Source organism: Antedon bifida, chromosome 9, assembly GCF_963402885.1.
Source record: "Antedon bifida chromosome 9, ecAntBifi1.1, whole genome shotgun sequence".
NCBI classification, from domain to species: Eukaryota; Metazoa; Echinodermata; class Crinoidea; order Comatulida; family Antedonidae; genus Antedon; species Antedon bifida.
Window position 1 is genome coordinate 19,119,723 of NC_136234.1, and position 25,856 is coordinate 19,145,578.

A 25,856-nucleotide genomic window follows, 5' to 3' on the forward strand; every position below is an offset into this window, starting at 1 on the left:
ATTAGCATAGACATCCATAGCACTATCCCTTGTTTATCATTCCTTGTTCATCATGTAGACACCTCAGGATTTTCATTCATGCACAAACTCTGTTCTATAGTCAATATCTAATATAGAGAGCTTTTGAATCGATTTTCATGCACCTAGTAGACATCTCATATACTTTATTATCACATTGTCCTACACTTAGCCCTACACTTCCCTGCCTATTTTCTCATTCCATAGATCACCATCCCCCACCATCACCATACTAGATACCTAATCCTTCCAGTGTTTTCCCCCAGTAGGTCGAAATGCCTAAAGAACAAGTTGTAGCCTATTCATAATTTGTCGTGTTGAGATCCATTTTAGATGTATATAGATTAAATATGTACAGTATACATTACGTTGAATTTCAGTATATTTACGTTTTAAGGAAACATCTCCAATTAATTCTACTTAAATTTATATGTATTATAGTTAAGGTACAATTTTGCTTTCATTTATTTTTTGTTGATATATATATAAATTTCTTATGCTTTACATTTTTATGTAATGTCAAATTAGGTAATTTTTTTTTCCTATACGTCCGTGTGTGCAATAGATTGTACAAAATAATAACACCTGTATTTGTAATAGAAAATTGGTACCACCAATAATGTTCAAATCAATTTTAATCCTATTAATTATTTATTTTGAATTTAATAAATGTTTCAGCTAACAATATTGCATGTACTTATATTCAACTAATATATATATAGTGTTACTTGTTTTTTTTTTTATGCTTTTTCCTACACTTCCTACACGATTTCAATATTTTTCAAGCACATAAAAATATTAATGTTTCTTTGTAATTCCATGTACTAACATACAGCCAGTTTTAAAAAATCAGGCACAATTTGGGTCTCAAATTGGCAGCCATCAAGCCTCCAGGAAAATGTTTGTTTTGGTATTCAGAAAGTAAAAACCTCCCACGTCTCACGACAATCACCGTCAGTAGTTGCATGATATTTCTAGTGATCTCCTGTCTCCTGCTAAAGGTGAAATTTCTCCCGATCAATGGTATTAGATACAGTACCTAATTGTATACTACAATGGTATAGGGATGAAATGAAATTGACAGCAAGGGTGGAAGAGAATGTGGGGTGGGGGTGGGGGTGTAGGATGTTGGAGAAGGGAGAGAGAAGAGACTTATTTGCTTACGTTACATCTGAATACCATAAACAGTAATTTTCATGCATGCCATCCTGTACACCAATGTTGCTTTATTTTCCTATAAATTTGCTTGAATATCTGTGCATGTATTGAACAGTATAAACTTTTTTGTTTTCATATTTTGTGAATATTAACATTTTTCTTATACAAGTTTGTAATTATCTTTTCATTTTCAGCTTTTAAAAAAACTTTATTTGACATTTATCAATTTTTCACAATTGCGTACAAAGAAAACTGTTTCTAATTAATAACAATTCAAACGACGAGGAGAAAATGCACAAAATATGTACAAATTATTATTTGTTATAATCAATTGTTAATAAAGTAGAACCTCTATTAAGTGGACACCTTCTTGACCCAACAAGTTGAGCACTTTTGTGGATATGTGCGCTGTATAAATCTTATTATTATTAATATGGCTGTACCATGAATGCTAAAACATATATGTCCCCTTGTTTATGAGAAAGTGGCCCTTAATAGGATGTCCCCTTAAAAGGGGTTTCCCCTTAATAGTGGTGTCCCCTTAATGGGGGTGTCCCCTTAATGGGGGTGTCCCAAAGGAGAGGTTTTACTATACTTTCATACAATAATAACAGGTATTCTTTCAATATTTATCTAATATCAATGTCTCCTATTCACAGGCCGATTCCAATAATGAACGTATACAACTAGCAGATAAAAGGGCGAAGGATATATTAAGAAAACAGTAACACATGAAGATGATCTTTCCAAGTGACTCTTACAATGTGTTTGTGCTAAATTTTTCTACTTCAAGTGGCTGACAACCATATCAATAATTTTTAATATGAAATAAAGAAATTCAAAATCGGAGTTATGATTAATAGAATGAATTACAATGACTGAATTAATATTTTAAAAGTTATGAAAATAAATTTGAAAAAAAAAAGAAAAAAGTTTTGATGTAAAAAAACTGTATTATAAATTTGGCCCATAAATAATATAATCACATTATTCCAAATCATAAATTAAACTAAATATGTAATAATTTTTATCCTCATAGATTACTTTAAATATGATATTTCAAACCAACTTAACTAAAATCTCTTCTTTTTTAAGCACATTTTTCGCTTTAACAACAATTGACATACAGTTATACAGTACCAAAAGGTCTACTGAATTTCAAGTAAAACAAGGATTTTTGACTATTAAATTGAAAACAAGTTTATAGACTTTAAACAAATTATTAATAACAAAAGTTTAATCAAATATTTTAACCATATGATTTGTTTTCGTCATATGGTTGCATATGTTTATTTTTAATAACAATTCTTTGTATAAAAAAAAAATGTTGTTATGCGGCATAGAATTTATGGATAAGGTATGTATGCTTGTAGCTGTCGTAAATAAGCTAAATTAATTGTATTCCCTGTTTTCCAGGCATGTATCTCAGTGAAAATGTTTGTAGTATTTGTGATTTTTGTAGCATCGATTATAGTGTTATTTTTGTAGCACTTGAGTATGTTGATAGATTATATATGAATTTTTCTTTTTTTTGTTATAAAAACTATATTATAATAAATATTAAGTATTGTTGTTTTTTATGCTATATGATTTTTATAGGAATATTTCTTTGTATTAACTATTAGTAAGCCAAAGTTTTTAATTTTCATCTCTATTGTTAATATTTTCCTAGATTTATGTTACTTAAAATAAACATTGTACTAAATCATATACTATGTGTATTTCCACTCATTAAAATCTCCCCTTCCTAACTATAAGCCAATATAACTCAGCAATGCACTGAACATATAAAGAGTTACATCAGATAAAAGTAATTAAGTTATATTCTAAAATTAGGCTTAAAGGAGGAAGGAGAAGACAGAAATATTCACAATATTACTGTAGTGTTAAAAAAATAAGTAGATATAATTAATATATGTGTACCAGTGATATGTGAACATAGTAAAAGTATTGTACATAAAGTATAAGAATTATTATAAATGTATTCCTATTCGATTTTCTTTTATTTTAAGTACTATAATTAATTATATGATGATAATAACTTAAAACGTAGTAGATGTCTGTAAATTTAAGTTCTAAAAATGATCTTCTAAATTGTTGTATACCAATGCAAAATTATCCATTCCATGGAGCGACCGTAATATTTTTTATTGTGAAATAACAAATAACAAAATATGTTGTGCTTTTTGGATATCAATATTGCATACAACTATCAGATGTATGAGGAATATTAGCTGATCAAGCCCGTAGCCAGGGAGGTGGTTCCCTTTGTTTCTGCGGTGCCCTTTTTAAAACTAGAGGCACAACTAGCCTAGCTAGCCCAGCTAATGATGATGCTTCCCCTTTTGTAGAAAAAAAACAAATGAATAATATTGTATCACATTTTTAACAAAATGGCTGTAAAATTTAAATTCATCAAATAACTCATTTCAGATCTAATGTTATAACTTGTTATTGATTCTTTGATAGCTGATAGGCAGTTGACTTTTATGAAGAAAGGTGCATCATCAAAGGTGTTGAATTAATATGATCTATGACCTATTCATATTTAGTTGTTTGTCATTGTCTGGACCTAGAATACCCTAAAACTGTATCAACGAATTGAGCAAGGAAGCGCCTCTCAATGTTCCTCCTTGCGGACAACAGATATATAACTAGTTGTCACACCTCCATAATATTTAACATAAGACCGAAATGCTCTTATATACCTGATTATATTCGTTGCTAAGTAACAGACAATGATTAGCATTAGAAAAACATAAATTTAGTTAATTTAATTTAGTCTTTCAAGATTTTGCTTGTGATGTAGAAAATAAATCAAAACAAATTACAGGTGTTTCTTTTAAATGTGTCCATTCAATAATCATAGGTGTATATTTTCAATTTAGATGGCCGTAAAAAAATGACGCAAAAATTGTTAAATCAATTTTAGTTTTATTTACCTAACTACCTTAATTTCCAATGGTGATTTTTCTTTATATTTTTTTTATTCATGATATAACAATCTGAATTGTTAAATTCCAAAATTGTAATAAGTAAAAATTATTTTTTTTGTATTCAATATTTTACCTGCTACCTTCTTCATGGTTATGTATCATCTTTCATCTGATAATTTTTTGAAAATTGATTTTTCAATTTTTTAGTCATTTTCAATGTAGTCAATACATTTATCATTTTTTAGTATGTGAGTATTAATAATAAATCAGAAAAAAAACCGACAGTATTTTGATCGATTCATTAATTATCCAATCAAGCGGAAGTATGGCTTGGTTGTTGATTACCATTGGCTGATTATGAAGACGTCGTTTGAATTGCACGTTGGAGAGAACTTTGAACTGAGCCAAACAAATTCTAAAATTGGAAATGTCAAAATGCAATAAGTCAATTCATATTTGAAAAAAAAAAGTTCATAGTTTAAATTGCTGATAGAGGGCAGTATTCACTTTTGATCAAGATACTGTAAAAATAGTTGCTTATGCTAAAAAGTATATTTTTTATGCAGAAGTTGTCCTTTTTTTACACCTAGGCACAAAATAATTATTGTTATAATAATATGTATATGAACCATTGCAGCAATTGTTTATCTATGCTGTAAATTTCATCTTTCACCTCATGAAATTATTTGTACCATTGCACTTATAAACAGGCATTATTTGTATATTATCAAATAGGTATGGAACTAGCAAGCACATTAAAAGCCATAATTTGAAAGACTTCATTTTTAAGAAATACTACGGTACCTTTTTTCCAGTGTGACCAGAAAGGATTGGGTGAATTATTAAATTAATATAGTACCACTACTGTAGGCCTACTACAAAATGTAAACTGCTTTTCTTAATTTTAAATGTAAACCAATCTTTTTGAAACAAATATCGATCTTTTTTCAGTGTCATTTGTACATACATAGAAATATCTGGGATTAACGATCCCAGCATGTATTTAACTTTTAAGGACATAAACATGCAAAGCTTTTTTTGTTTGGGTCAAGTTTGACCTTTGAACTAGCGGTTAAACTTGTCAAGTTGTTCAGTCTTATAAATCCAGTGTTTATTCTGAATATTATCAGTGTTAATAAAGATTCGATTATAAAACAAAACTATTATGTGTTTTTGTTGTTTATTATTATTGTTTTAGAAAAAAAAATCTACAGATATTAAAAATAAATAAATATTGTTTTGCCTGCAGGCCAGATTATTCCATTCATGTTCAACTTTTATGTTAGTATATCAAAGGCAATCAAATGTTTCATATAATATATATATTTCATATAATATATTTAAAAATTCAAATTATTGCCTTGGTACTGTATATCTATCTCCTCCTCCTCGGCTCAATTGCTGTCATCTTCGGCCGTAGGGGAATTCCCCTAGTCAACGTTGAGAGAGCTATTTACAACCAACGTTAAACGACGCGTGTCCGTTTTGATGACACGTGACTAGTGACACCATCAGCTGATGTCTAGTTTTGACCAATCAGCAGCCACCAGTCGCATGTGTGTGTGCAGTAGTGTCTGTGAAAAATCCGAGGACATCGGAATAAAACCGGTATCGTATCGTATCTCTAAAAAGACAGGTCTATTTTTACTACCTATAGGCCTAGGTCAGACAACTATCTGATAAGAAATGGGAGGTACTGTATCTAGAGATGATTTTGAGTGGGTTTATACAGAAGAACCACATGTTTCAAGACGCAAAGCAATACTTAGTGAGTACTGTATAGGCCTATCAATATCACCAGGAGGAGGAGGAGGGAGGGTGAGGGAAGATTCCGAGCTGTTCACGTAGAGTCTAGCTAGGCTAGGCTAGGCCTAGTAGTAGTAGGGCGGCTATAGGCTAGATCATGGAAACGAAATAGAGGATAGTTAGGTCTAATACAGCCTACGTACTAAGGCTAGCCTATGTATACTAGGATGATGGTTTTTGATTTAAACTTTTAATTAAAAATATTTAAATGAAGGAAATGGGTGGGGGTGGGGTGGCTATTGCTACAGTATCTAACCATCATAAGGTAAGGGTAAGTTTCTGTGCGAATATGTGGGCCCATTCAATTTTGTTTTATGTTAAAATTATGTTGGGTATTATTTATGACAATTCAATTACATAATAAAGCAATGGAATAATAGGCCTAGGCCTATAGAAATATAGGCCTAACTAGGCTTAGCTAAACCTAGGGCCTATCCTTCAAAATTACCATTAAAATTTAATTTATAGATTCCACTAAATTCAGAATTCCCAAGGTAGATCCTCCTTCAACAAGAAGACGGTTCTTGTTAAATGTCTTTGTATTACTTGTTTGTACAGACTGATAATAGGACTAACTACCTTGTTCACAGCAATGCAAACAATACAAAAGCCTGTTCATATTTACCTTGCTTTGTTGATTGGGATTTTATAATCCTGTGCTGATATTATTGTCTAGATAACTAAATAAGGAAACATGCTACTGTCATTTTATTGATAGCATGATTACATTGGTAAATAATGTCCAAATTGTATTCGGTTTCAACATAAGATTACAAGACAATATGAAAAAAACAAATTTACAAGCAAATGCATTAAATTAGAAACCATCTTTTGAATTAGAAAAATCTTAATTTAATTCCAATGGGGTCCTTTAAAAAAAGCATTGACAATCGGAAGAAACAGTATACTAGCAAACAAATCAAACACGCATAACAATAATATATGGCAGAAGATATACAATTTAAAAATATGAGACAAACAAAATTGGATGACCTACGGTACACTAATTGCAAAAATAGGAAAGCTATGTCTACACTCTCAAACTAGTTTGACAAAAAAAAGTGCTGTGCCCAAATGTGGTAGTGATATTCCCAAATATGGTAGTGATGTGCCCAAATATGTTTTGTCAATAACAACTGCAAAGTCTGAACTCTAGTCTTGAAAATGTCTATGATTATTATTTGCCAACTCTTAAAATGTCCCATAAAAGCTTTGCTAGCGGAAGTTATATGGGCAGTGCTTTGCATATATCTTTCTAAAGTTCAATTGTTTAGTTTTTAATCACAAATGAAGTGAACTGAATGACTTTTATGGCTGACCTTCAATCCAAAAATAAATATCAAAACCGATTTGATTTAGGTGTTGTAAATCATGCGCCATCTTCTACAAAAGGTTTGATTTAATAGAAAGATTAACATTGGTCTGAATGTATGCCTGGGAAGATTAAATGAAGGATTAGGCTTATAAATGTATCAGTACCACTCTCTCAGATTGGATTGGTCCTTAATCATTGGAATACTATAGTTCTTGTTGACAATTATTATTTCTGTTATATGAAATGTTTGAATTTAAAATAAAATTAACTTTTCTCTCCGCATATTGTCAACTCTCCCAATACCAGATACTTTTGGGCTGGCCTAATATGTCTGGTTTTCTAGAAAGTCTGATATTTAATTTCTTTTGAATTTACAGTCTTTTTTTAAATAAATGCAATCAAAAGTGACATTTTTAACTTGCTTTTGAAAACAAAAATGACTAGTTTGCTATAGTAAATTCTGTGCCCAGATAAATATAATCTGATAATACTGACTAAATATTTAATTGATACCATTAAATTTTACCATTAAATTTTTGCAGAAAAATATCCGGAAGTCAAGAAGTTGATGGGTCATGATGACAACACAGCTTCTACCATGGTTGTTATGGTATTGACCCAGGTCTTGACCAGTTACCTACTCCAAGACCAGTCATGGTTGACCATACTAATAGTAGCATACTGCTTCGGAGGCGTAGTCAACCACTCCATGACACTTGCCATTCACGAAACCGGACATAACCTGACGTATGGTCACGGCCATCCAATGCGGAATCGTCTGATAGGTTTCATCGGTAACACCATACTTGGTGTACCAATGTCGGTGTCATTTCGGCGCTACCATCACGACCACCATCGTTATCAAGGACAAGAACATATGGATCCGGATATACCAACTCATGCAGAGGGCGTACTATTTCATAATAGAATCACGAAAATGATATGGATGTTTTTCCAACCGTTGTTTTACACTCTACGTCCGTTTTTTTTACGACCAAAAGTTCCCGGACGTTTAGAATATTATAATCTCACAGTACAGTTAATATTCAATGTATGCCTTGTGTATTTCACAAGTTATAAATCGTTGGCGTATTTATTGCTTTGTACTTTTATAAGTTTAGGACTTCACCCGATGGCGGGACACTTTATTTCAGAACATTACGTAGCTGTTGGAGATTATGAGACATATTCGTATGAAGGGGCGTACAATTACCTAGCTTTCAATGTGGGATATCACGTTGAGCATCACGATTTCCCAAATATACCGGGCAAGAATCTACCACTGGTAAGTCTTATTTTATGCTAGAGTATGCTTAGCAAACCCTTCGTTTAGGGATGGTAGACAATTTAACATGCCGAAGCAAAAGGAATGTGTATTCTGTCTACAGTTCATCTCAAGACAACTCTCGAACACATAACAAGAGCACTCATGTCAACTGAAAAGTGTGAGGGTGCTTATGTCACCATGAAACTAATTGTCAACTACTGTAGACTTGGCTCATGTCGCCCAGTTGAGTTCCATGTCGACCTTACAATAACGCCACCTTAAATCCTATGTGATAATTATATCTTCATATTTTTCAGGTTCGTAAAATCGCACCAGAATTCTACGAGGACCAGAAATGTCATGAATCGTTCACGGCTGTTGTTTGGGACTTCATTATGAACCCCGAAAATGGACCATTCAACCGTATCCGACGACCTGACGCGCGCGACCCAAATCTACCTGATCCTTGGATACGTTGAGCAATAAGTGGGTAACGTCACAATGTTTATTATTTGATTGTGAACTCTTATGCATTTAATATGGAATGTGGAGAACTAGGAGGTGTGATCTATGAAAGGTAGTGTAACTAATACCCTTTTCACATCTGCATAAATTTGTACAACTTGTAACCAGGTTTGATCTCCCGATTTAGTACACGTTTTCATACACACATATGCGAACCCTGAGAAATCTCGGAAGAAAGCATAGTTGCGCGCTATTTGATTACTATGATTGGTCAGTTTAATACCAAAGCAATACACACGCGCAATAAGAACTTGGAACATCTCAGAACAAAAACAGTGTGTTTTTCTCCCTTATTTCACAGAGGTCCCCTGTGAAATCTCGGGAGATTTTTCACAAAATAGTATTCACACTATGCAAACCTGGTTACAACTTGTTACATTTTGCAGATGTGAAAAGGGAATAAGGGATTAAACAAAGCTGATTTAATATCAACATATAACACAACAATAGTACTAGCATTTATTAGTCCGGTCTGACTGTATTCTGTTGATCATGTGAAGTGAGATAAACCACTGCCTTGTTCACACAGTATTCTCTGTGCTACTAATTTCAAACCCTTGTGAATGCATGCTATTGCTAGTGATAATAGGCCTTGTTTACACTCCAGTATTAGTTTATTTAGCCTCAGTAGATGACTCAAAGTGTCGCTGATGAGCCACAAAACAAAAAATACATTGTAGTAGGTGAATCACAACGTTTCTTTGAGAATTTTATAAAACAACTCGGTGATATGAATGACAATGTAATAAGTAAATTCTAGGATTAAGTACAGTATATAAACTTTAATCTTTAGTCCTAGGCCTACCATTATTTTTCTATATATTATTTTTTAGTATATTGAGCTCCTATTTAAAAAAAATTATCTAACAATATTAAAAAGGTCTACATTTTTATTTTACTACTTAGATTTGATTATTGTATTTTTACTCTGAACAAAAAATGTATATACTGCCCTCTGTAGTCACCATGTGGCATGATGTTTATAAGTAGACTGTAGGTGGTGCTGTTGTTTTTTGTTGGTTTTGCAAGTTCTTACTGTACCTTAATTTTATGCTGCAGAGACAAAATTTACTTTAAATATAACTTTAGCTTAAATACAGTTATAGTATTAAGGCAATATTACTTTAGAATATTTGGAGGCTTAAAGTATTGGTGTTGTAATCAATGTAAAATGAAAGAATAAGTAAAGTAGACCGATTTTGCAATATTTACTTAACCAATCAACTACATAACTGCTTTATTTGGTTAAAGTATATTTGTTTAGTCTGTTTGCTTAAGCCATGCTAATTCATTCACTACTGTACTTAACTGGGAAGTTTGTTGAAATACCAGTTGAAGTGAATTGATAGGAGCTTGTACAGTATTACCAAGTACCACATGACTAATAAAACCACCCTCCCTCATATGATTTTTATGGACGGTGGGTTACTGTACACCACTATATACTAGGAACGCACAAGCATTGGTACAACCATGGACCTATAAATTAGGTCCATGGTACAACTCTCCCGAATTCGTTGAATTCAAACTCAAATTTCAAACTAGTATCCCAAATTCTTATGTAAAATCTGAAAACCAAATGTTTCACAAAAACTTGTTGGGCCAGCCCATGGTTGCCCGGTTGTGGTACAATTGACTTATCTACATTGGTAAGTTATTTTCCTCATTTGAATACACGGTCACACTAGACTGAACAGCAATGCCATCAAATTATTTAGAGGGTTAGGTTAAGTACATTTAGGAAGGTAATCTCTTCTTCTTCTGTCTAGGCAAATGTGACCGAGGAAGAAGAGATTACCACATTATGGTTTATTTATTCCTAGTGGAATACCATTACAATACTAGAGATTATTTCTTTCTTTGCTTTTTGTTGGTTATACAATGCTATGTTTAGTTTTAGTCAGATAGAATATAAAGCAATAAAAAGATGACATCAGAGGCATGCAAAATTCTAAACAATATATTTGTAAGTGCACAGTATATAACAGGCTCCTGCTGGCTGCTATACTGTAACAAATAACTGTATAGTATACTATGTGTTCATACCAGCTATTTTCTCATTGTCTTCTTGTGTTCTTTTAATGCAATATTTTATGTGCATAACTATACTTTATAGGCCTTGTACTCATTTTAAGTTGGTCACAAAAATATGTTATATTTTCATTTTTGTACTATCCTACAATTTGTTTGCATTTCCTAATGTATAATTAGAAATTGTTACATTATTCAGGAATTATATCAATTGAAAGAATTGTGTTCCGATTTGTGTAAACATTGGACTTTAGACTATTGTTGTCATGACAATAAGTGACAATTTAGCTAATTATTGTCATGACAATAGATAATAGTATTAAAAGTCCTGGCTTGGTCTCAACAATTTTATTTGGCCTTAATATTAAATATACAAATATTAGTCTCCGAAACTAGATTAAAATTATAAGAATGATTTTGGGATTACTATTCTTAAGTTTTTTTTTCTGTGAATTTATGTAAAGTTTATTTCTATGCATTATTTAATCTATTACAAAGATGTGTACAAATTAAGGTACAGGCTCCTTGTTTTAATATATAGTAACATTTTTCTACAGTATTGTAATTGTATTATTCAATAATTAGAAAAAAAAATGATATTACCCATGATATGATACAGGTATTTACTTATAATATTACTTTCACAATATTCCTATTCCTTCGTGGAAGTTTGTCTGTGATGGCCTATTCGATATCTATTGTAAAAATCAGTTTTATATCTAATTGGAGCCTGATGACGAAGTATTGGAATAAAAGTTTTGTTTTATGGTTGTTAAATATATTGATTGATCAATTAATGTTTTTCAGTGTTTTTCATTAAGTGTGCCTAGAATAAGTTCTCAGTGTATTGGTAATATTGTAGGCTTACTCCACTGTACTCCTATGTTGACCAGTGATTAATTATTTTGTATATATATTTATCACTGATAACATCGAATAAAATGGTTCAACACATTTCAGAAATCATTTAAAAAAAACCTTTAATTTGTCAAAAAAGTTTATAAATTTACAATGGGAACGTAGGTTTACACAGTACACGTGTTTAAAAAAAACAATAAGAAACCACCAATCAAGTTACGTCTTGATCGATAAACCACGCCCACTTTACTTTGAGTCGAGTGCGCGTATCCAGATAGCAACCATGAGCAGACGACCTTTGGACTGGTGGTAAGTAAACCTACGCGCGTTCTCAACCGAAGTGAAGACCCAACGACATCATGGTGAATAGTTTATTTACGCCTTGGAAAATAAAAAGTATAATGGGAGGGGTTGTTGGTACGGTTTCAAGAGATTCATTCGAATGGACTTACACCGAAGAACCGCATTTTTCACGCCGAAAAGAAATGCTGAGTAAGTTGTCCTAGATTGTTGTTTACTTATTAATATTACTAGGCCGTTATGAATGGAGCGGGATCTCTGGATTTGTAAACTGATACGAATCCACTAAGGTACAATCAATTAACTATTTAGGAGGAATGCTGTAGGCCTAGCTCTTTAAGTTAAAAAAAAACAAGACAACTTCGCGCTTTAATGTTGCATTTTAAAGATTTAGAAAGGTTTTAGTACAAAAAATCAATATGGTATTGCATTCATGCTTTCTTCACCATCCTAAAGATCGATATTTACTATCTAACCACACTCTATTGATAACGCAAGCAAACATGCGGTGGTGACGAACGTGGATTTTGTGTTTGTTTTTGCATTGCAAGATTAGAAAGACGAATACGTGACGTCGGACTTGTCATACATTTTAAAGCGATCGATGATATCATTTTCTTTTCATCACAGTTTAGTTTTATTAATAATTAACTGTTAATACAAATTTTAAAATCAACTTCCCCCTACCCATATACATGCATTCTATTGAAAAGAGCTAGCCTGTCTGACAGGGCTGCACTCCTGCTAATAACTAGGCCTAGTTTATCATGAAATCATACCTGGTATGCTATTTCCCTTTTGATGCTTGATGATGACCAGTCCCAGCCCATATATCCATCTTGCATTGTGATTGGTCAATAGTTTTAACATGTGGTTTTTGGTGCCATCGGCAATATGATGCCTAACTTAACCAGTCATTTGGAAAAGAATGTTTTTATTAAAAGTTTTTCTCCTTTTAAAATAACATTTTTGATATAATTTATTTCCATTGAATAACATATTGACCAATTTCTAATCTTACTCCCTTTATTATGAAATATCAATAATTAGTCTTATCATAACCTCATCTATCAAACCCAAACTTGTCATGTGAAAGTCATAAAATTTAGGTCAAAGTATAGTATATCATTAGCCACTATTCTCACAGCATATCATCTTGTGTATATAAAGTATAATTAATAAAGGTTTTGTTTATAATACAGTAAAGTAAGTTTTTATAATTTTGTTCCGATGAGTTTCCACAGAACATATTAAATATCCAACTTTATTTACTTTTTCTTCAGAAAAATATCCTGAAATTAAAAAATTAATGGGTCATGACAACAACATGGCAATGATTATGATTGCTATGGTGATAACCCAGGTCATAACGTGTTACCTAATACAGGATGAATCTTGGTTGACGGTTTTGATCGTTGGTTACTGCTTCGGCGGCGTTGTCAACCATTCAATGACCCTTGCACTCCACGAAACGGGGCATAACCTACCGTTTGGGCACAGCAAACCATTGCGGAATCGGCTGATTGGTTTCCTAGGCAACTGCGTCATCGGTGTCCCCATCTCTATATCGTTCCGTCGTTATCATCACGATCATCATCGATACCAGGGTGAGGATAAACTTGATCCGGATATACCATCGGATTTGGAAGGCGTACTTTTTCGTAATCGCTTCACAAAAATGATATGGATGATTTTGCAACCAGGATTCTACGCAATCCGACCTTTTTTAAAGCGTCCGAAAGTGCCTTGTAAAATGGAGTTTTATAATTTATTGGTGCAGCTTATATTTGATATTGCAATAATTTATTTTATGAACTGGAAAGCATTGGCTTATCTGTTTTTCGGAACTGTACTCTGTATGGGGATCCATCCGTTGGCTGGTCATTTTATTTCTGAACATTATTTATACGCTGGTAATGACGAGGAAACGTACTCTTATTACGGTCCTTATAACTACATTGCATTCAATGTAGGCTACCACATGGAACACCATGATTTTCCCAACATACCAGGACCTAAATTACCTCTGGTAAGAATTTAATTTTTTTTTGATATTTATGGTTTTATCAATTTTCCACTAATGGCATAGTACCCAAGTGTACTACAGTAAAACCCTGCTTTGGGACACCTCTATTAATTAATGGGACACGCCTATTAATGGGACACGCCTATTAATGGGACACGCCTATTAATGGGACACCTATTCATGGACACTTACGTGTGAATCAAGCAAGGAGAATATGCTGTTTAAACATTACAATACATATCCTTCCCTCTATTTACTCCTATAAGAGACGCATCTATCTATTATAGGGCCTAAAATCAATGTTCTTTCTTTCAGATTAGAAAAATTGCACCTGAATATTACGACGACTTACCGTCGCATGACTCGTTTGCAGCTGTGGTTTGGGATTTTATAATGAATCCACGAAGTGGACCGTTCAATCGTATCAAACGGCCAGCATCCAAGGATCCTACAACACCTGATCCATGGGTTATGTAAAGACTATGGGGCACGATTAAAACAATTAAATTTTTGTTGCTTAGCAATTTTCAATTAATGGTATATTGTCCTCCAATTGTGGCCCACAATTATGTTTGGGATACACTTTTTGATTTAAAGTGGGATTTCTATTCCATAATACTACTATATATATGACCGAGCAGTATAGTTCCATGCTCGAGAATAGAGAGGTTTCGCAATCTTACGAATACGATAACGAAAACAGATACGTCACGCACACGTATTCGTTTTCGTAAGCCAGTAAAAATCTGTTTCGCATGGCAACGAAATATTGAGAGCGCCGTCTAAAATATGACTGCAGTAAATTTGAGCGAAGCGCGGGTACGTGTTGCTTGGTGCTTGGCTGCCTAGGCCTAGCGTAACATCAAAGCGAGTGAGGACTTTAAAAACTGCTATTTATCAAAATTGACCTAGCATTTTAGTAAATTACTTTAGTAAATTACTTTCAATAAATCTATAATTATATTATAATCATGAATCGTTCCTGATTCAAATGCAAAATGTGCAAATAGATCAAAAACTATACTCGTTTTGTAGTTACGAATATGACTGGTGATATTCGTCAACACGAATACGCTTTACGAATATGAAATGGGGATCAGCTCAAAAGTTTCACAAATGTGTGACGTATCCGTTTTCGTTATCGTATTCGTAAGGTTGCGAAACCTCCCTATTATCTAAATTTAGACATAAGACTTTGTAAATTCCATTCTTAATGCAATCCAAGTATAGTCCTATTTTCGTAAAATGTCGTAACCCGGGACTACTTGGACTACACTCAGGCATATACAGTGTATATTTTGCAGTAAATTATTCAATTTTGTTATCTTTTATGTACAAATTTAAAATTTAGGTTTTAATAGAAAAAAAATTACATAACTTTATTTACCCATGGTTAAATACTGAAGTATTTAATTAATTAGCAAGGCAAAATGATAGAAAGAGTTAGTTTCAGTTTTTTACCCTTATGTAAAGGTCTATCTTATTTCTTCATCACCTTGATGCCTTTCTCCAAATTTAAGCTCTGCCTACACTATCAAATTAGTTTGACAAAAAAACTGTGATGTGCACAAATATAGTATTGATATAGCCAAACATGGTATTGATATGACGTCATCATGTCCATAATATGGGCACAATTTTTTTGTCACATAAAGTTTGGTAGTATAGACAGCTTTACAGTGAGTATAACATGCCTACTGTGTGATACAAAACAACAAAGAATATTGATCATGCTATGATGGTACTTTACACTTGTTTTGGTAGGATTACAGTTCTAATCACACTTCAGTAATGGTACTGAATAAGTAATTGTTGATGACGACCATTTGTTGAGGCATTACGCTTAGGAAGTGAATGGTTTGAAATGTTTTAAGAATTATTCAGTTTAAATAATTTATGTAAAAACTACTGTATACTCTGTTATATACTCATATTGAGGTGTTATTTTTATGGAAAAATATTTGTACTGGTTATAATAAAATTTGCCAAATTGTTAAGGAAGTATATAATCTTTATGTTTGAATCCTTTTTATAAAGAACGAATACAATTTTTAAAGGATGAATAGAATATTTAAAGGACGAATAGAATTTTTAAATGACAAACTCTTAAATAGAATCCAGGCCTCTGAAAGAAGTTAAAGGTTAAGCTAGACTTTAAGCATTAAGTGTGTATGCTCATGTTTGTTTATTTATACTTCCCATTTGTTTGCATGTTGTTTTCTCATATTCACATCATTTATTTATGATTTACAGACCTAATACTTGATGCTCAAATGACTTTCTATGAATATTATATATTATTTATATTATGAGTACTTTATTAGAATAGTACTTTATTGTTAGGATATAATAATGTTACTATAATAAAAGTATTATCTATAATCTCTACACCAGGATGTGTATGGCAACCGAATAATGGTTTGACTATCTTTTTTACAAGATGTTATGAAAAGATATACATAAAACAGTGGTTGTATCTTTGATGTTTTTATCAGTTTATACTGTAATTCACTCATAAGCCAGAATTGGCTGGTCTTGTGTTAATCAATTCTAGTAATTAAATAAATAAAAACAATTTAAATAAATGTGTATGTTATTGCAGTAAATAAATATAGTTACTGCAGTAATTAACTGACAGTAGAATAATTTTGATTCATAATGTTGACAGCTACAAAATATTGCTATATGTTTCAGGTATCGGGTAAATTTTGTAATCTAATTGTCTGTACATAAATTACAAATATTAACTTTTATAATAAAGATTTTGATAAATTAATTTGGTGATTATAAATGTATCGTATGTAATTATTATAAATTATTAACTTCTGACAGATTTTGAATAAATTATATGTGTATTTTGGTGACTTTAATCAGATTACTCATTTTTATAAATTAAACTGGTTTGACAAATAACTAGCTTCAGTTTTCACTTAAGCACACTTAACTATCTTGACTTAAGCAAAAGATAGATTACACCAGCCTTGGTTGTCAATACTAAGGCACTGGATTCAACTCTAGCTCTGGAGCGAAATGGAACCACTAAATACACCATAGCCAGTAGCGACAGCTATGAACGCTCGCTGGCTATAACCAGGGGCCCCATAGATTAGGTGTCCCAGAGTATGAGCAGTCCAATACAACTACCCAGCGTTGGAGGGCCTCTTAGGAGTGCTAAGCCAGGGTCCTTTGCTTCCTGCGTTCACCACTGACCATGTAGTGGAACCACGAAATACACCATAGCCAGTAGCGACAGCTATGAGCGCTTGCTAAACCCAGGGGCCCCAGATCTTAAGGGGTCCCGGAGTATGAGCAGTCCAATGCAACTACAGTGTTGGAGGCCTCCAAGGAGTGCTAAACCAGGGGCACCAGAGCTTGAGCAATCTAATGCAAATACCCAGCGTTATGCGCACTGACCATATCCAAATTATGAATTATTTTCAAATAGATATTGTGTGTTGGATCATTTCTGATCCAGCCCTGAAATGCTTCTCAACTTGAATCAACGCTTACAAATGCTGGTATGTATTATGAATTATTGAATATTGAAATAATCTGAAAATAAAGCAACAAGCTATACAATTTAATTTGAATAAAGAGTTGTGTACATGTACCAAGGCAATAAGATTGCATTGCATGTAGTAACAAATGCTGGTACTACTGGATAATGCATATAAATAATATATACAGTATTGGAATATTATGAAAATAAAGCAAGTCAAATACAGTAGTATAACCCAGTTAATCATTTAGTACCGTAGTACAGGCCAACCAAAAGATATGTCCCCTTTTTTGTCCTTTTATCAATCATGATTTTTGTTGGGATTTTTTTTATGGAAGGGAATAACTTTATTAAAACTGAAATGGTCTATTCAACTTATGTTATTATTCTTTATTTTTCATGTCTTTGGGGAACAATACACCTGTAAAGCTCTGTCTACACTACCAAACTAGTTTGACAAAAAAAAAATGGTAGTAATATGCCCATATATGGTAGTGATATGACATCATCATGTCCATATATGGGCACATCACATTTTTTTTGATAGTGTAGACAGAGCCTAATAAAAAGATACAATTAATCACACATTTATATACACAATGTATATGAAATGAACTGTATATGCTCTTATTGAGATCAGCGAGATTTTGCAATATTCCATTCCATATATGGTGTACAGTAATATATGTAACCTTATTAGATATGCAATTATTCTGCATCAAATTTTGTATTCAGAATTTAAAATATTATTAGATATATGCAATCATATTAATAAGCTGCATTTCATACAGCTTATATTTTAATCAGACTAATTGTTTAGGTATCCAAGCAACCAAACAAAATCTTTTGCAACTCTTTTCCTACACCAACCAGGTGCATCAATAGGAAAGAACCAATCAATAGGCAGGAATAATCAGTCACGGTTGAATAGACACAAGATTACGATATAACTGAAGGTAAATTGTCATAAGAAGCAGTGTTTACCCAATATAGAAATCAAGTCCAGCAAAAATACCGAATTATTGATATACTATAAGATATAAGTAATCTACTAAATACAAAGACATCAAATCATATTGTACTTTTTCTATCCAATTGACAAAATATAGGCTTTGATTGATCTTGGTCTATGCTTATAATGGCTAGGCCCTAACCCACCACTACTACTACTACTAGATAAGTGTTTATTTTATGTATAATTTTCTTACACCAGTTTTAATACCGGTTCGAGTAAATTTAAACCGGCAAACCTGGCTGGCAAAACCTGCTTCGCGAGAAGAACCACCTTTGTGTTAGGGTAGGTTTATTATTATTATTATAGTAAGTCTATAGTCTAAGCTCTAGATGGAAATTGGGCTTAACAATAATTATAAATATTTTGGCACATATGGCGTGTCATACACTTGAGCTGGAATGGAGTGTAAACATTAAATACGCCAACTGGTGTTGCTTGTAAAGGAATACCGACATAAAAAGACAACAGCTTGCATTGAGTTTAAATGTGGCGTTAACTAGAGCATATAGATATTAGTATCTCTAAATCTCTGTCTACACTATCAAACTAGTTTGACGTGATGTACCCAAATATGGTAGTGACATGTCCATTATGAGCACATCACATTTTTTTGTCATAAAGTTTGACGAGTGTAGACAGATTTGGGTGCTGAACTAAATCGGTTACATAGGTTTTGATGCCGACGGTTGTGGCTAACAATTTTTTTAAAGAACAACATTCTCTGCCACACATGTCATCTGTACTGCTTGAGCTGGAAGAAATTCCTGTTGGCAGCACTACTAGGTAAATACAAATACAGACTTGTGGCAAGTCAGTAAAATATTGTAATTCCAATTGCAGATGTTGGGAATATGACTTTAGATTTCCACATTAACAACCTACTATATATATGCAACCAGCATTGGAGTCAAAGATTGGGGCAACATCTTTCAATGTGACAGGTATTAAGCTCTGTCTACACTATCAAACTTTGTGACAAAAAAATGTGATGTGCCCATATATGGACACTACTCGTATCACTACTATATTTGGCCAAATAACTACCATATCTGGGCACATCACACTTTTTTTTTGTCAAACTAGTTTGAAAATGTAGACAGAGCTTAACTCTTATTTATAAGTACAGTACATACAACAAAATTAAGTTCACATCCATGGTCTTTTAATTAAAAAAAAAGCTCTACACAGCCAACAATACAAAATTAAAACAAAAAGATCATTTTCAGAAGTATCAATGGTTCTGTTTATCGCGTGCATTTACATTGATTAAATGCCATTATTGAACAATTTTGCTACGTTGAAATATAATTACCTTTTCACACAGAGACAACACACTAGACTGGACAAAGTCATGTTTACACTGACAATTCTGTGTTACTAAACAACTACAAAGCAACAAATCACATGCATGTATGCATACTAACTGTAATTAACACTTTGAATTTTAATCAAACAAACCCCACTTAAGTTGCATTCTCACTAAGAATAAATGCAAAATGATCAGTTTTTCTAAATTTAAAACAAGGCAAGGGTTAGAACAGTAACATGATCAATCAATATATACAATGTACTTCTTCATCCAAAATACTTTTACGATACAAAATGGTTTAAAATTTACAAATTTGTCCAAGAACGGTTGGCAAAAATCTTCATTACATTATCTTGTCAAATTGTAGAATAAAAAAAAAAGTTTTTCAATTCGGATAATATACATTTATTTGTAGTTTATGCAATTTCTATAACCTGGAGTATTTAATTATCTAGAAAATGCATATTTGTTCTATTGAAGAATCAACTATTATATAACGATAGATAACTGTATGAAACCTTTATAAAGGTGTATTGTATTGTGAATAACCATTCAATGTGTATTAAGTATAGTTGCACTAACTACAAAGAAAATGTGCATTGGATTGGTGCCAATAAGGAAAGGTTGTGAAAATATTTGTCTAGGATACTTAATGGGTACAGTAAGTGGAAGGCCTGAATATATACATTATATTGGCTGGAATTCAAGTACTGACGGGAGACTATTTACATTGGGTAAATTGAGTATTCTGCCTTGTTTAATTATACTCAAGACCAAATAATTAATTTTTGATTGGTTTAATTAACATAATTAAAATAATTATATGATGATATTTAGTTATGCACTTTTTTTTATATGAAATGTGCTGAAAACATAAAAAAATACTATCTATTTTTGAGACAGTGTGTTTTTTGATTATGTAGGCCTATAATTGTTACTTATCTGAGTATTAATATTCCAATGTTTGTAAAATGTACACTTAAAATTAATAAATTGTTTTCAGTAAGTTCCTACAATACAGCTAAAAAACGTGACAGGCATTGATTGGACAAATCTTTTTCATCGGTTGCTCATTTATCATTTCAGATTACTTCTTCCAGTCTCTCGCATGATCTACAAAACAAAAAAGGAAGATTTAAAGATGTAAAATCAGGTACAGAATCTATTTTTCAGTTTAAAAATAAAGTCTGTTCTTAACTTGCATTATAAATCACAATGTGAAACGGTCTTAACAAGATTGTGAAACACAATGTGAAATGGTCTCAACTTGTATTATAAATCACAATGTGAAACGGTCTTAACAAAATTGTGAAACACAATGTGAAATGGTCACAACTTGTATTGTAAATCACAATGTGAGACAGGATTAGCAAGATTGTAAATCACAATGTGAAATGGGCTTAGCAAGATTGTGAATCACAATGTGAAACGGGCTTAGCAAGATTGTAAATCACAATGTGAAATGGTCTCAACTTGTATTGTAAATCACAATGTGAAACGGGCTTAACAAAATTGTGAAACACAATGTAAAACGGTATTAGCAAGATTGTGAAACACAGTGTAAAATGGTCTTAGCAAGATTGTGAATCACAATGTAAAATGGTCTTAGCAAGATTATGAATCACAGTGTGAAACAAGATTATGAATTTGTCTCAACTTACATTTTAGAAATTCACATCTTCAGTAAAGTTAATGCCAGCAACATTAGAAGTTTGCTGGTGCATGTAATGACCGTTCTCTGGCATTCGTTCTGCTTCTTCAAACTTCCTAGGCATCGGTCGTTTCCCTTCACCCATGCGCCTGTAGTACTCCAAGTCTCGCGGCAATGGCTGACGCTCACGGAATTCTTCTGGAGGTGGGCGACGATATTCTTCAGGTGCTCGTCTGTATTCTTCCTGCGGCGCTCTTCGGTAGCCCGCACCCGACGGAGAAAGCCTGTTGTAGAAGCAAATCAAGAATTCTGGGAATGGTGGGAATGGTTGTACTTCCATTCCTAGAAAAAAATGGTTAATTTCTGTTAACTGAAATCAAAACAGTTGTGTCAACGCGTAAGGTGCGACTCTGGTGTCAAGTACACAGCGATATTTTCCAAGTTTATTTAAAGCCCCAACTTCAACAATTCTGCTCGGCAGAACATAAATCGCTTTACTTTATATCGATCTTTAACCACAATGCATAATTCGAGCAACAAAAGTGAAATTACGATAAGCTGTCGATTTTTTCGTCAGTTAAAAACGATAAATCTGCGAGATACAGTAGTTTTACCGATAGCAAATACCTAATCCGTTGCAACATATTTTTAAAGCTGAATTCTGTTTTTATACATTACCGTACCGGGCCGCAGTACATTTAAATACCGAAGGCACCCGTGTCGAACTTGATTTCTTGCTTGACCTGTCCAAAGTTCTCGATAACTTTTAAACACAATATTGTACGATTCATCGGCATGGTCCAAATGATCAACGAGGATTCTTTTCATCTTGACACGCCCACCAAAATGTCAATCAAACTTTGTGAATGTTCATTGTTCTTCGATGTTATCCATTGTACTGCGATATGTGATGTTGAGTTACGATGTTTTCCGATCCATGTACCACGATGTATCATCATGCGATTATTTCCATCGTTTTTCTCGCATCAGTTTAAAAAAAATCTACTTACTGTGAAAATTATATTACTAATCTGGAAAAGTTCATCTTCGGAAAAGAAGAATTTTAAATGATCTACGCAACGACTAACACACATTTCTATGTTAATGTTCGAAAGAAGTGTTTTGTTATGTAAAGAAAGCGCTTTGTTTGATAATGCTAATGTAATAGACAGTAGAACCCCTTAGGGACACCCCTTTTCAGGAGACAAACGAAGATGTGTCTTAACGCTACAGCCAACCCACATTCAGAGGACACGCCTATTACACGGACGCTTTGTTTGGTCGTGAAGGTGTCCCCTTAATAGGGGTCCTACTGTATTTAAAATGTATTTGTGAGAGCATATGAGAAGATGAAAGATTATTCGAAATTTAAAAGGAAATGTTTCTGTACGTGCATATGTGCACATTTAACAACACACACAAACTAGGATAATATTATTTGGTGCACGCAAAACCATCTTCTGTTTAAAAGCGCGAGGGCACGGCCTACTTGAAGTTGACGTCTTGACGCACAAACACGACTCGTGACATACGCGTTCATAAAATGAAGATAATATTGGATTAAAAAAACAGTTTCAACGAAAACAAACTTCATTATATTCATAAAAACATTTTCTAATTGCGATTATTACTTTACTATTTATAATTCTTCACAAATAATTACTGTAGGAATATGGAATAATCGAATGGAAAAGAAATCCTGGAGGAACCCTTACCTTACGACACCAAAAATAAATGGAACATTTAGTCTTTACCCATACCCCACCACCACTAAGTGCCAATTGATGAGGAAATAAATTCTCTTATGTGGAATTAAAACTTAGTGGCATACTTTTCACCGATTTTAGGTCCCAACCCTTTCCCAATACGGGAATCACCTAAAAATTAACCTGTTACCTACCTTCTAGAGTAATCGTAATAAGGATCCCTCGCTGGCACTCTTTCATAGTAACGATCATAATATTCTCTGTGATTGAAAAAAAAAGGTTTTTGGATTTAATTGCAAAGAAAAAACAATACACACGAAGACACTAATATCCCTATCATGTCAGTTAATGACCATATTAGGAATATTCATGGAGTATAAATATATGAAGAAACTAAGTTTTATACCTTGTTGGAGAAAATCGTCGTCTGTAACCAGGAGGGGTTACAGGTCGTCTCATGGGTGGACTACGGCTTCGATCTCTGTAACCATAGCCTGGCGGAGGCATCGGCCGCCTGTAGTAGTCATCATAATAGTCATAACCATAACCTTCTCTCATTGGAGGTTGAAAGAAATCGCCATTTGAGAACCCGCCACGTCCACCACCTCTTCCCCCTCCTCCTCTCCCACGACCACGCCCTCTACCCCTTCCTCTTGGTCCACTACTGCAAACAATAAACAATTTTTACATGTAAAGAACTGGTAAGTCAGTTATGGATTTAGCAATAACTTTTGTGCTAGGATATACAACACTAAAATCATACGCCAGTTTTGGCTTACTTGGGTTAAGAAAGCCTAGCACTGGCTGACAATTTAGCACAGAGTGGACTTAAAAAACATGGGTAGTACTCGTAGAGCCATGGAAATATCAATAACCAAAGTGCCATATATGTGAAAAAATAATTTTAACCGTTGAATAAAATTAATTACCCATCTTTATTTGTTGGGCATTCACGTGAAAAATGGCCAGTTTCACCACACCTAAAACACTCGCCCTTTGACCCTATGCCAGGATTTTTATGTACTTCAGTAGTGGAATACTGAACATTAACTTGGCAGTCTCCCATCATTGAATGATGTAGAGCCATTACTGCTCGTTCAGCCTCTTCTTCATTTTCCATATGCTATTAAATAACAAAATTGCGATTATTAGTTATCACATAAGTTAACTATAGGTAGATTGTCTGAGCAGTGTTACTATATAAAAGTGTATGAACGTATAAGAAAATTGTTATTGAAGGATTTTGGATCACATGATATTCAATTAAATATTCTGTTGAACTATTATTATTTAATTATGTCATTGAGAATGCAAATATGCGAGTACTGCAATTTATTGTGCATTAATTTAGTTTGTTTCCATATTCTACTTCATATCTAAAATTGGAACGCTTCTTTTTCGATTGGTTAAAAGTGGGTGCAATGGAACCAATAATTTTATGAATGATGAAAATCTGTTCATTCATCGTTCACATCATGAAATTATTTGTACCAACCACTGCAGTGTCATAAACATAATATTATGTGCGATTGCGATTAATAATTCAATTTCTGAAAAGCATAAATCTGAAATTGAGAATAAATATTAAATTAATTATTAAATCATGACGTACAACAAAACCATAATTTCTTAAGACATCGCACTCAGCAACTATACCATACTGCTCAAAGCTTTGTCGCAACTTTTGACTCGAATAGCCATTTGGTAAATTTCCAACAAACAACTTCTTCTTTACCATTCTGAAAATCTAAGAAAAAATTACACAACACAAAATAATTATTCAATTCTGACAAAAATATAACAAAGCAGCCTATGCCTCTTACATGCGCGACGATTATATAGGTTAAACTTAGATTTGACGTTCCCTTAATCACATCATATAGGCCTAGGCTACTCTGTATTTTCTCTTTTATATTACCCGAAGCTGCCCCACGCCGTGAGATTACCATGCGGCGTCGCGCTGTGGAGAATGTGTGTGTGGACCTAAACCAAGCAACAACAGAACTTTTGATTTTATAAACCTTAATATTTACTTGATTTTCTTAAAAATTAACACAAAATCAAACGCTAAATACTCAGTATATTTCAAAGTAATACATTATCCTTATATAAACAACTTACGTGACTATTTTACGTAAAAATATAAAGAAATTATGATGTAAACCACGCTTCCAACACCTCTCACGAAAAAAGCGCACACACAAAGATTGGATATAGATCCGTTCGCGTCTGTCGGGCAAATAGCAAATTAGTGTTGCATTATGGGACGGTTTAAAGTCACGATGAAACATTATTATTTTAATTAATTTGTCATTCATTTATTTTCTAAAAGTTATAAGCAATAATAATTAGATAAATCTAAATAACAATAGTAAAATATATTTTGCCGTAAATAAATCAATTAATTGATTTTACGAATAATTTTGATAAACAAAA

General features: G+C 32.9%; 4 protein-coding genes across 9 annotated transcripts in view; 3 read left to right on the forward strand and 1 right to left on the reverse strand.

The window, feature by feature from the left end:
* LOC144852238 (synaptosomal-associated protein 25-like) overlaps positions 1-5,272 on the forward strand; it is a 72,928-nt gene extending 67,656 nt beyond the window's left edge. For all 4 annotated transcript variants that reach the window (XM_078710012.1, XM_078710014.1, XM_078710010.1 and 1 more), the window contains one exon: positions 1,836-5,272. In XM_078710012.1, the coding sequence (XP_078566138.1) occupies positions 1,836-1,904 (69 nt within the window). In that variant the 3' untranslated portion in view covers positions 1,905-5,272. The remainder of the gene's footprint in view (positions 1-1,835) is intronic.
* Positions 5,273-5,731: 459 nt separating this feature from the next.
* On the forward strand, positions 5,732-11,878 carry LOC144852229 (sphingolipid delta(4)-desaturase DES1-like). Its single transcript, XM_078709996.1, has 3 exons — positions 5,732-5,880; positions 7,776-8,518; positions 8,818-11,878. The coding sequence occupies exons 1-3, from the start codon at positions 5,799-5,801 to the stop codon at positions 8,977-8,979; spliced, it is 987 nt and encodes a 328-aa protein (XP_078566122.1). The 5' UTR covers positions 5,732-5,798; the 3' UTR covers positions 8,980-11,878.
* A 348-nt stretch (positions 11,879-12,226) lies between these two features.
* Positions 12,227-14,858, forward strand: LOC144852005 (sphingolipid delta(4)-desaturase DES1-like). The gene is made up of 3 exons (XM_078709681.1): positions 12,227-12,406; positions 13,498-14,243; positions 14,556-14,858. The coding sequence occupies exons 1-3, from the start codon at positions 12,274-12,276 to the stop codon at positions 14,715-14,717; spliced, it is 1,041 nt and encodes a 346-aa protein (XP_078565807.1). The 5' UTR covers positions 12,227-12,273; the 3' UTR covers positions 14,718-14,858.
* A 5,036-nt stretch (positions 14,859-19,894) lies between these two features.
* LOC144852231 (uncharacterized) lies at positions 19,895-25,656 on the reverse strand. Of its 3 annotated transcripts, none has more exons than XM_078710001.1 (7): positions 25,542-25,656; positions 25,033-25,167; positions 24,350-24,543; positions 23,827-24,084; positions 23,615-23,680; positions 21,725-21,998; positions 19,895-21,176 (listed from the first exon to the last, which is right to left on the reverse strand). In XM_078710001.1, exons 2-6 carry the CDS (start codon positions 25,156-25,158, stop codon positions 21,728-21,730), a joined length of 915 nt encoding a protein of 304 aa, XP_078566127.1. In that variant the 5' UTR covers positions 25,159-25,167; positions 25,542-25,656; the 3' UTR covers positions 19,895-21,176; positions 21,725-21,727. The 3 variants fall into 3 exon arrangements, with proteins under 3 accessions (XP_078566127.1, XP_078566125.1, XP_078566128.1); XM_078709999.1 differs by having other exon boundaries at positions 25,033-25,159; positions 25,542-25,632; XM_078710002.1 differs by lacking the exon at positions 19,895-21,176 and having other exon boundaries at positions 21,796-22,056; positions 25,033-25,159; positions 25,542-25,632.
* Positions 25,657-25,856: the final 200 nt, after the last annotated feature.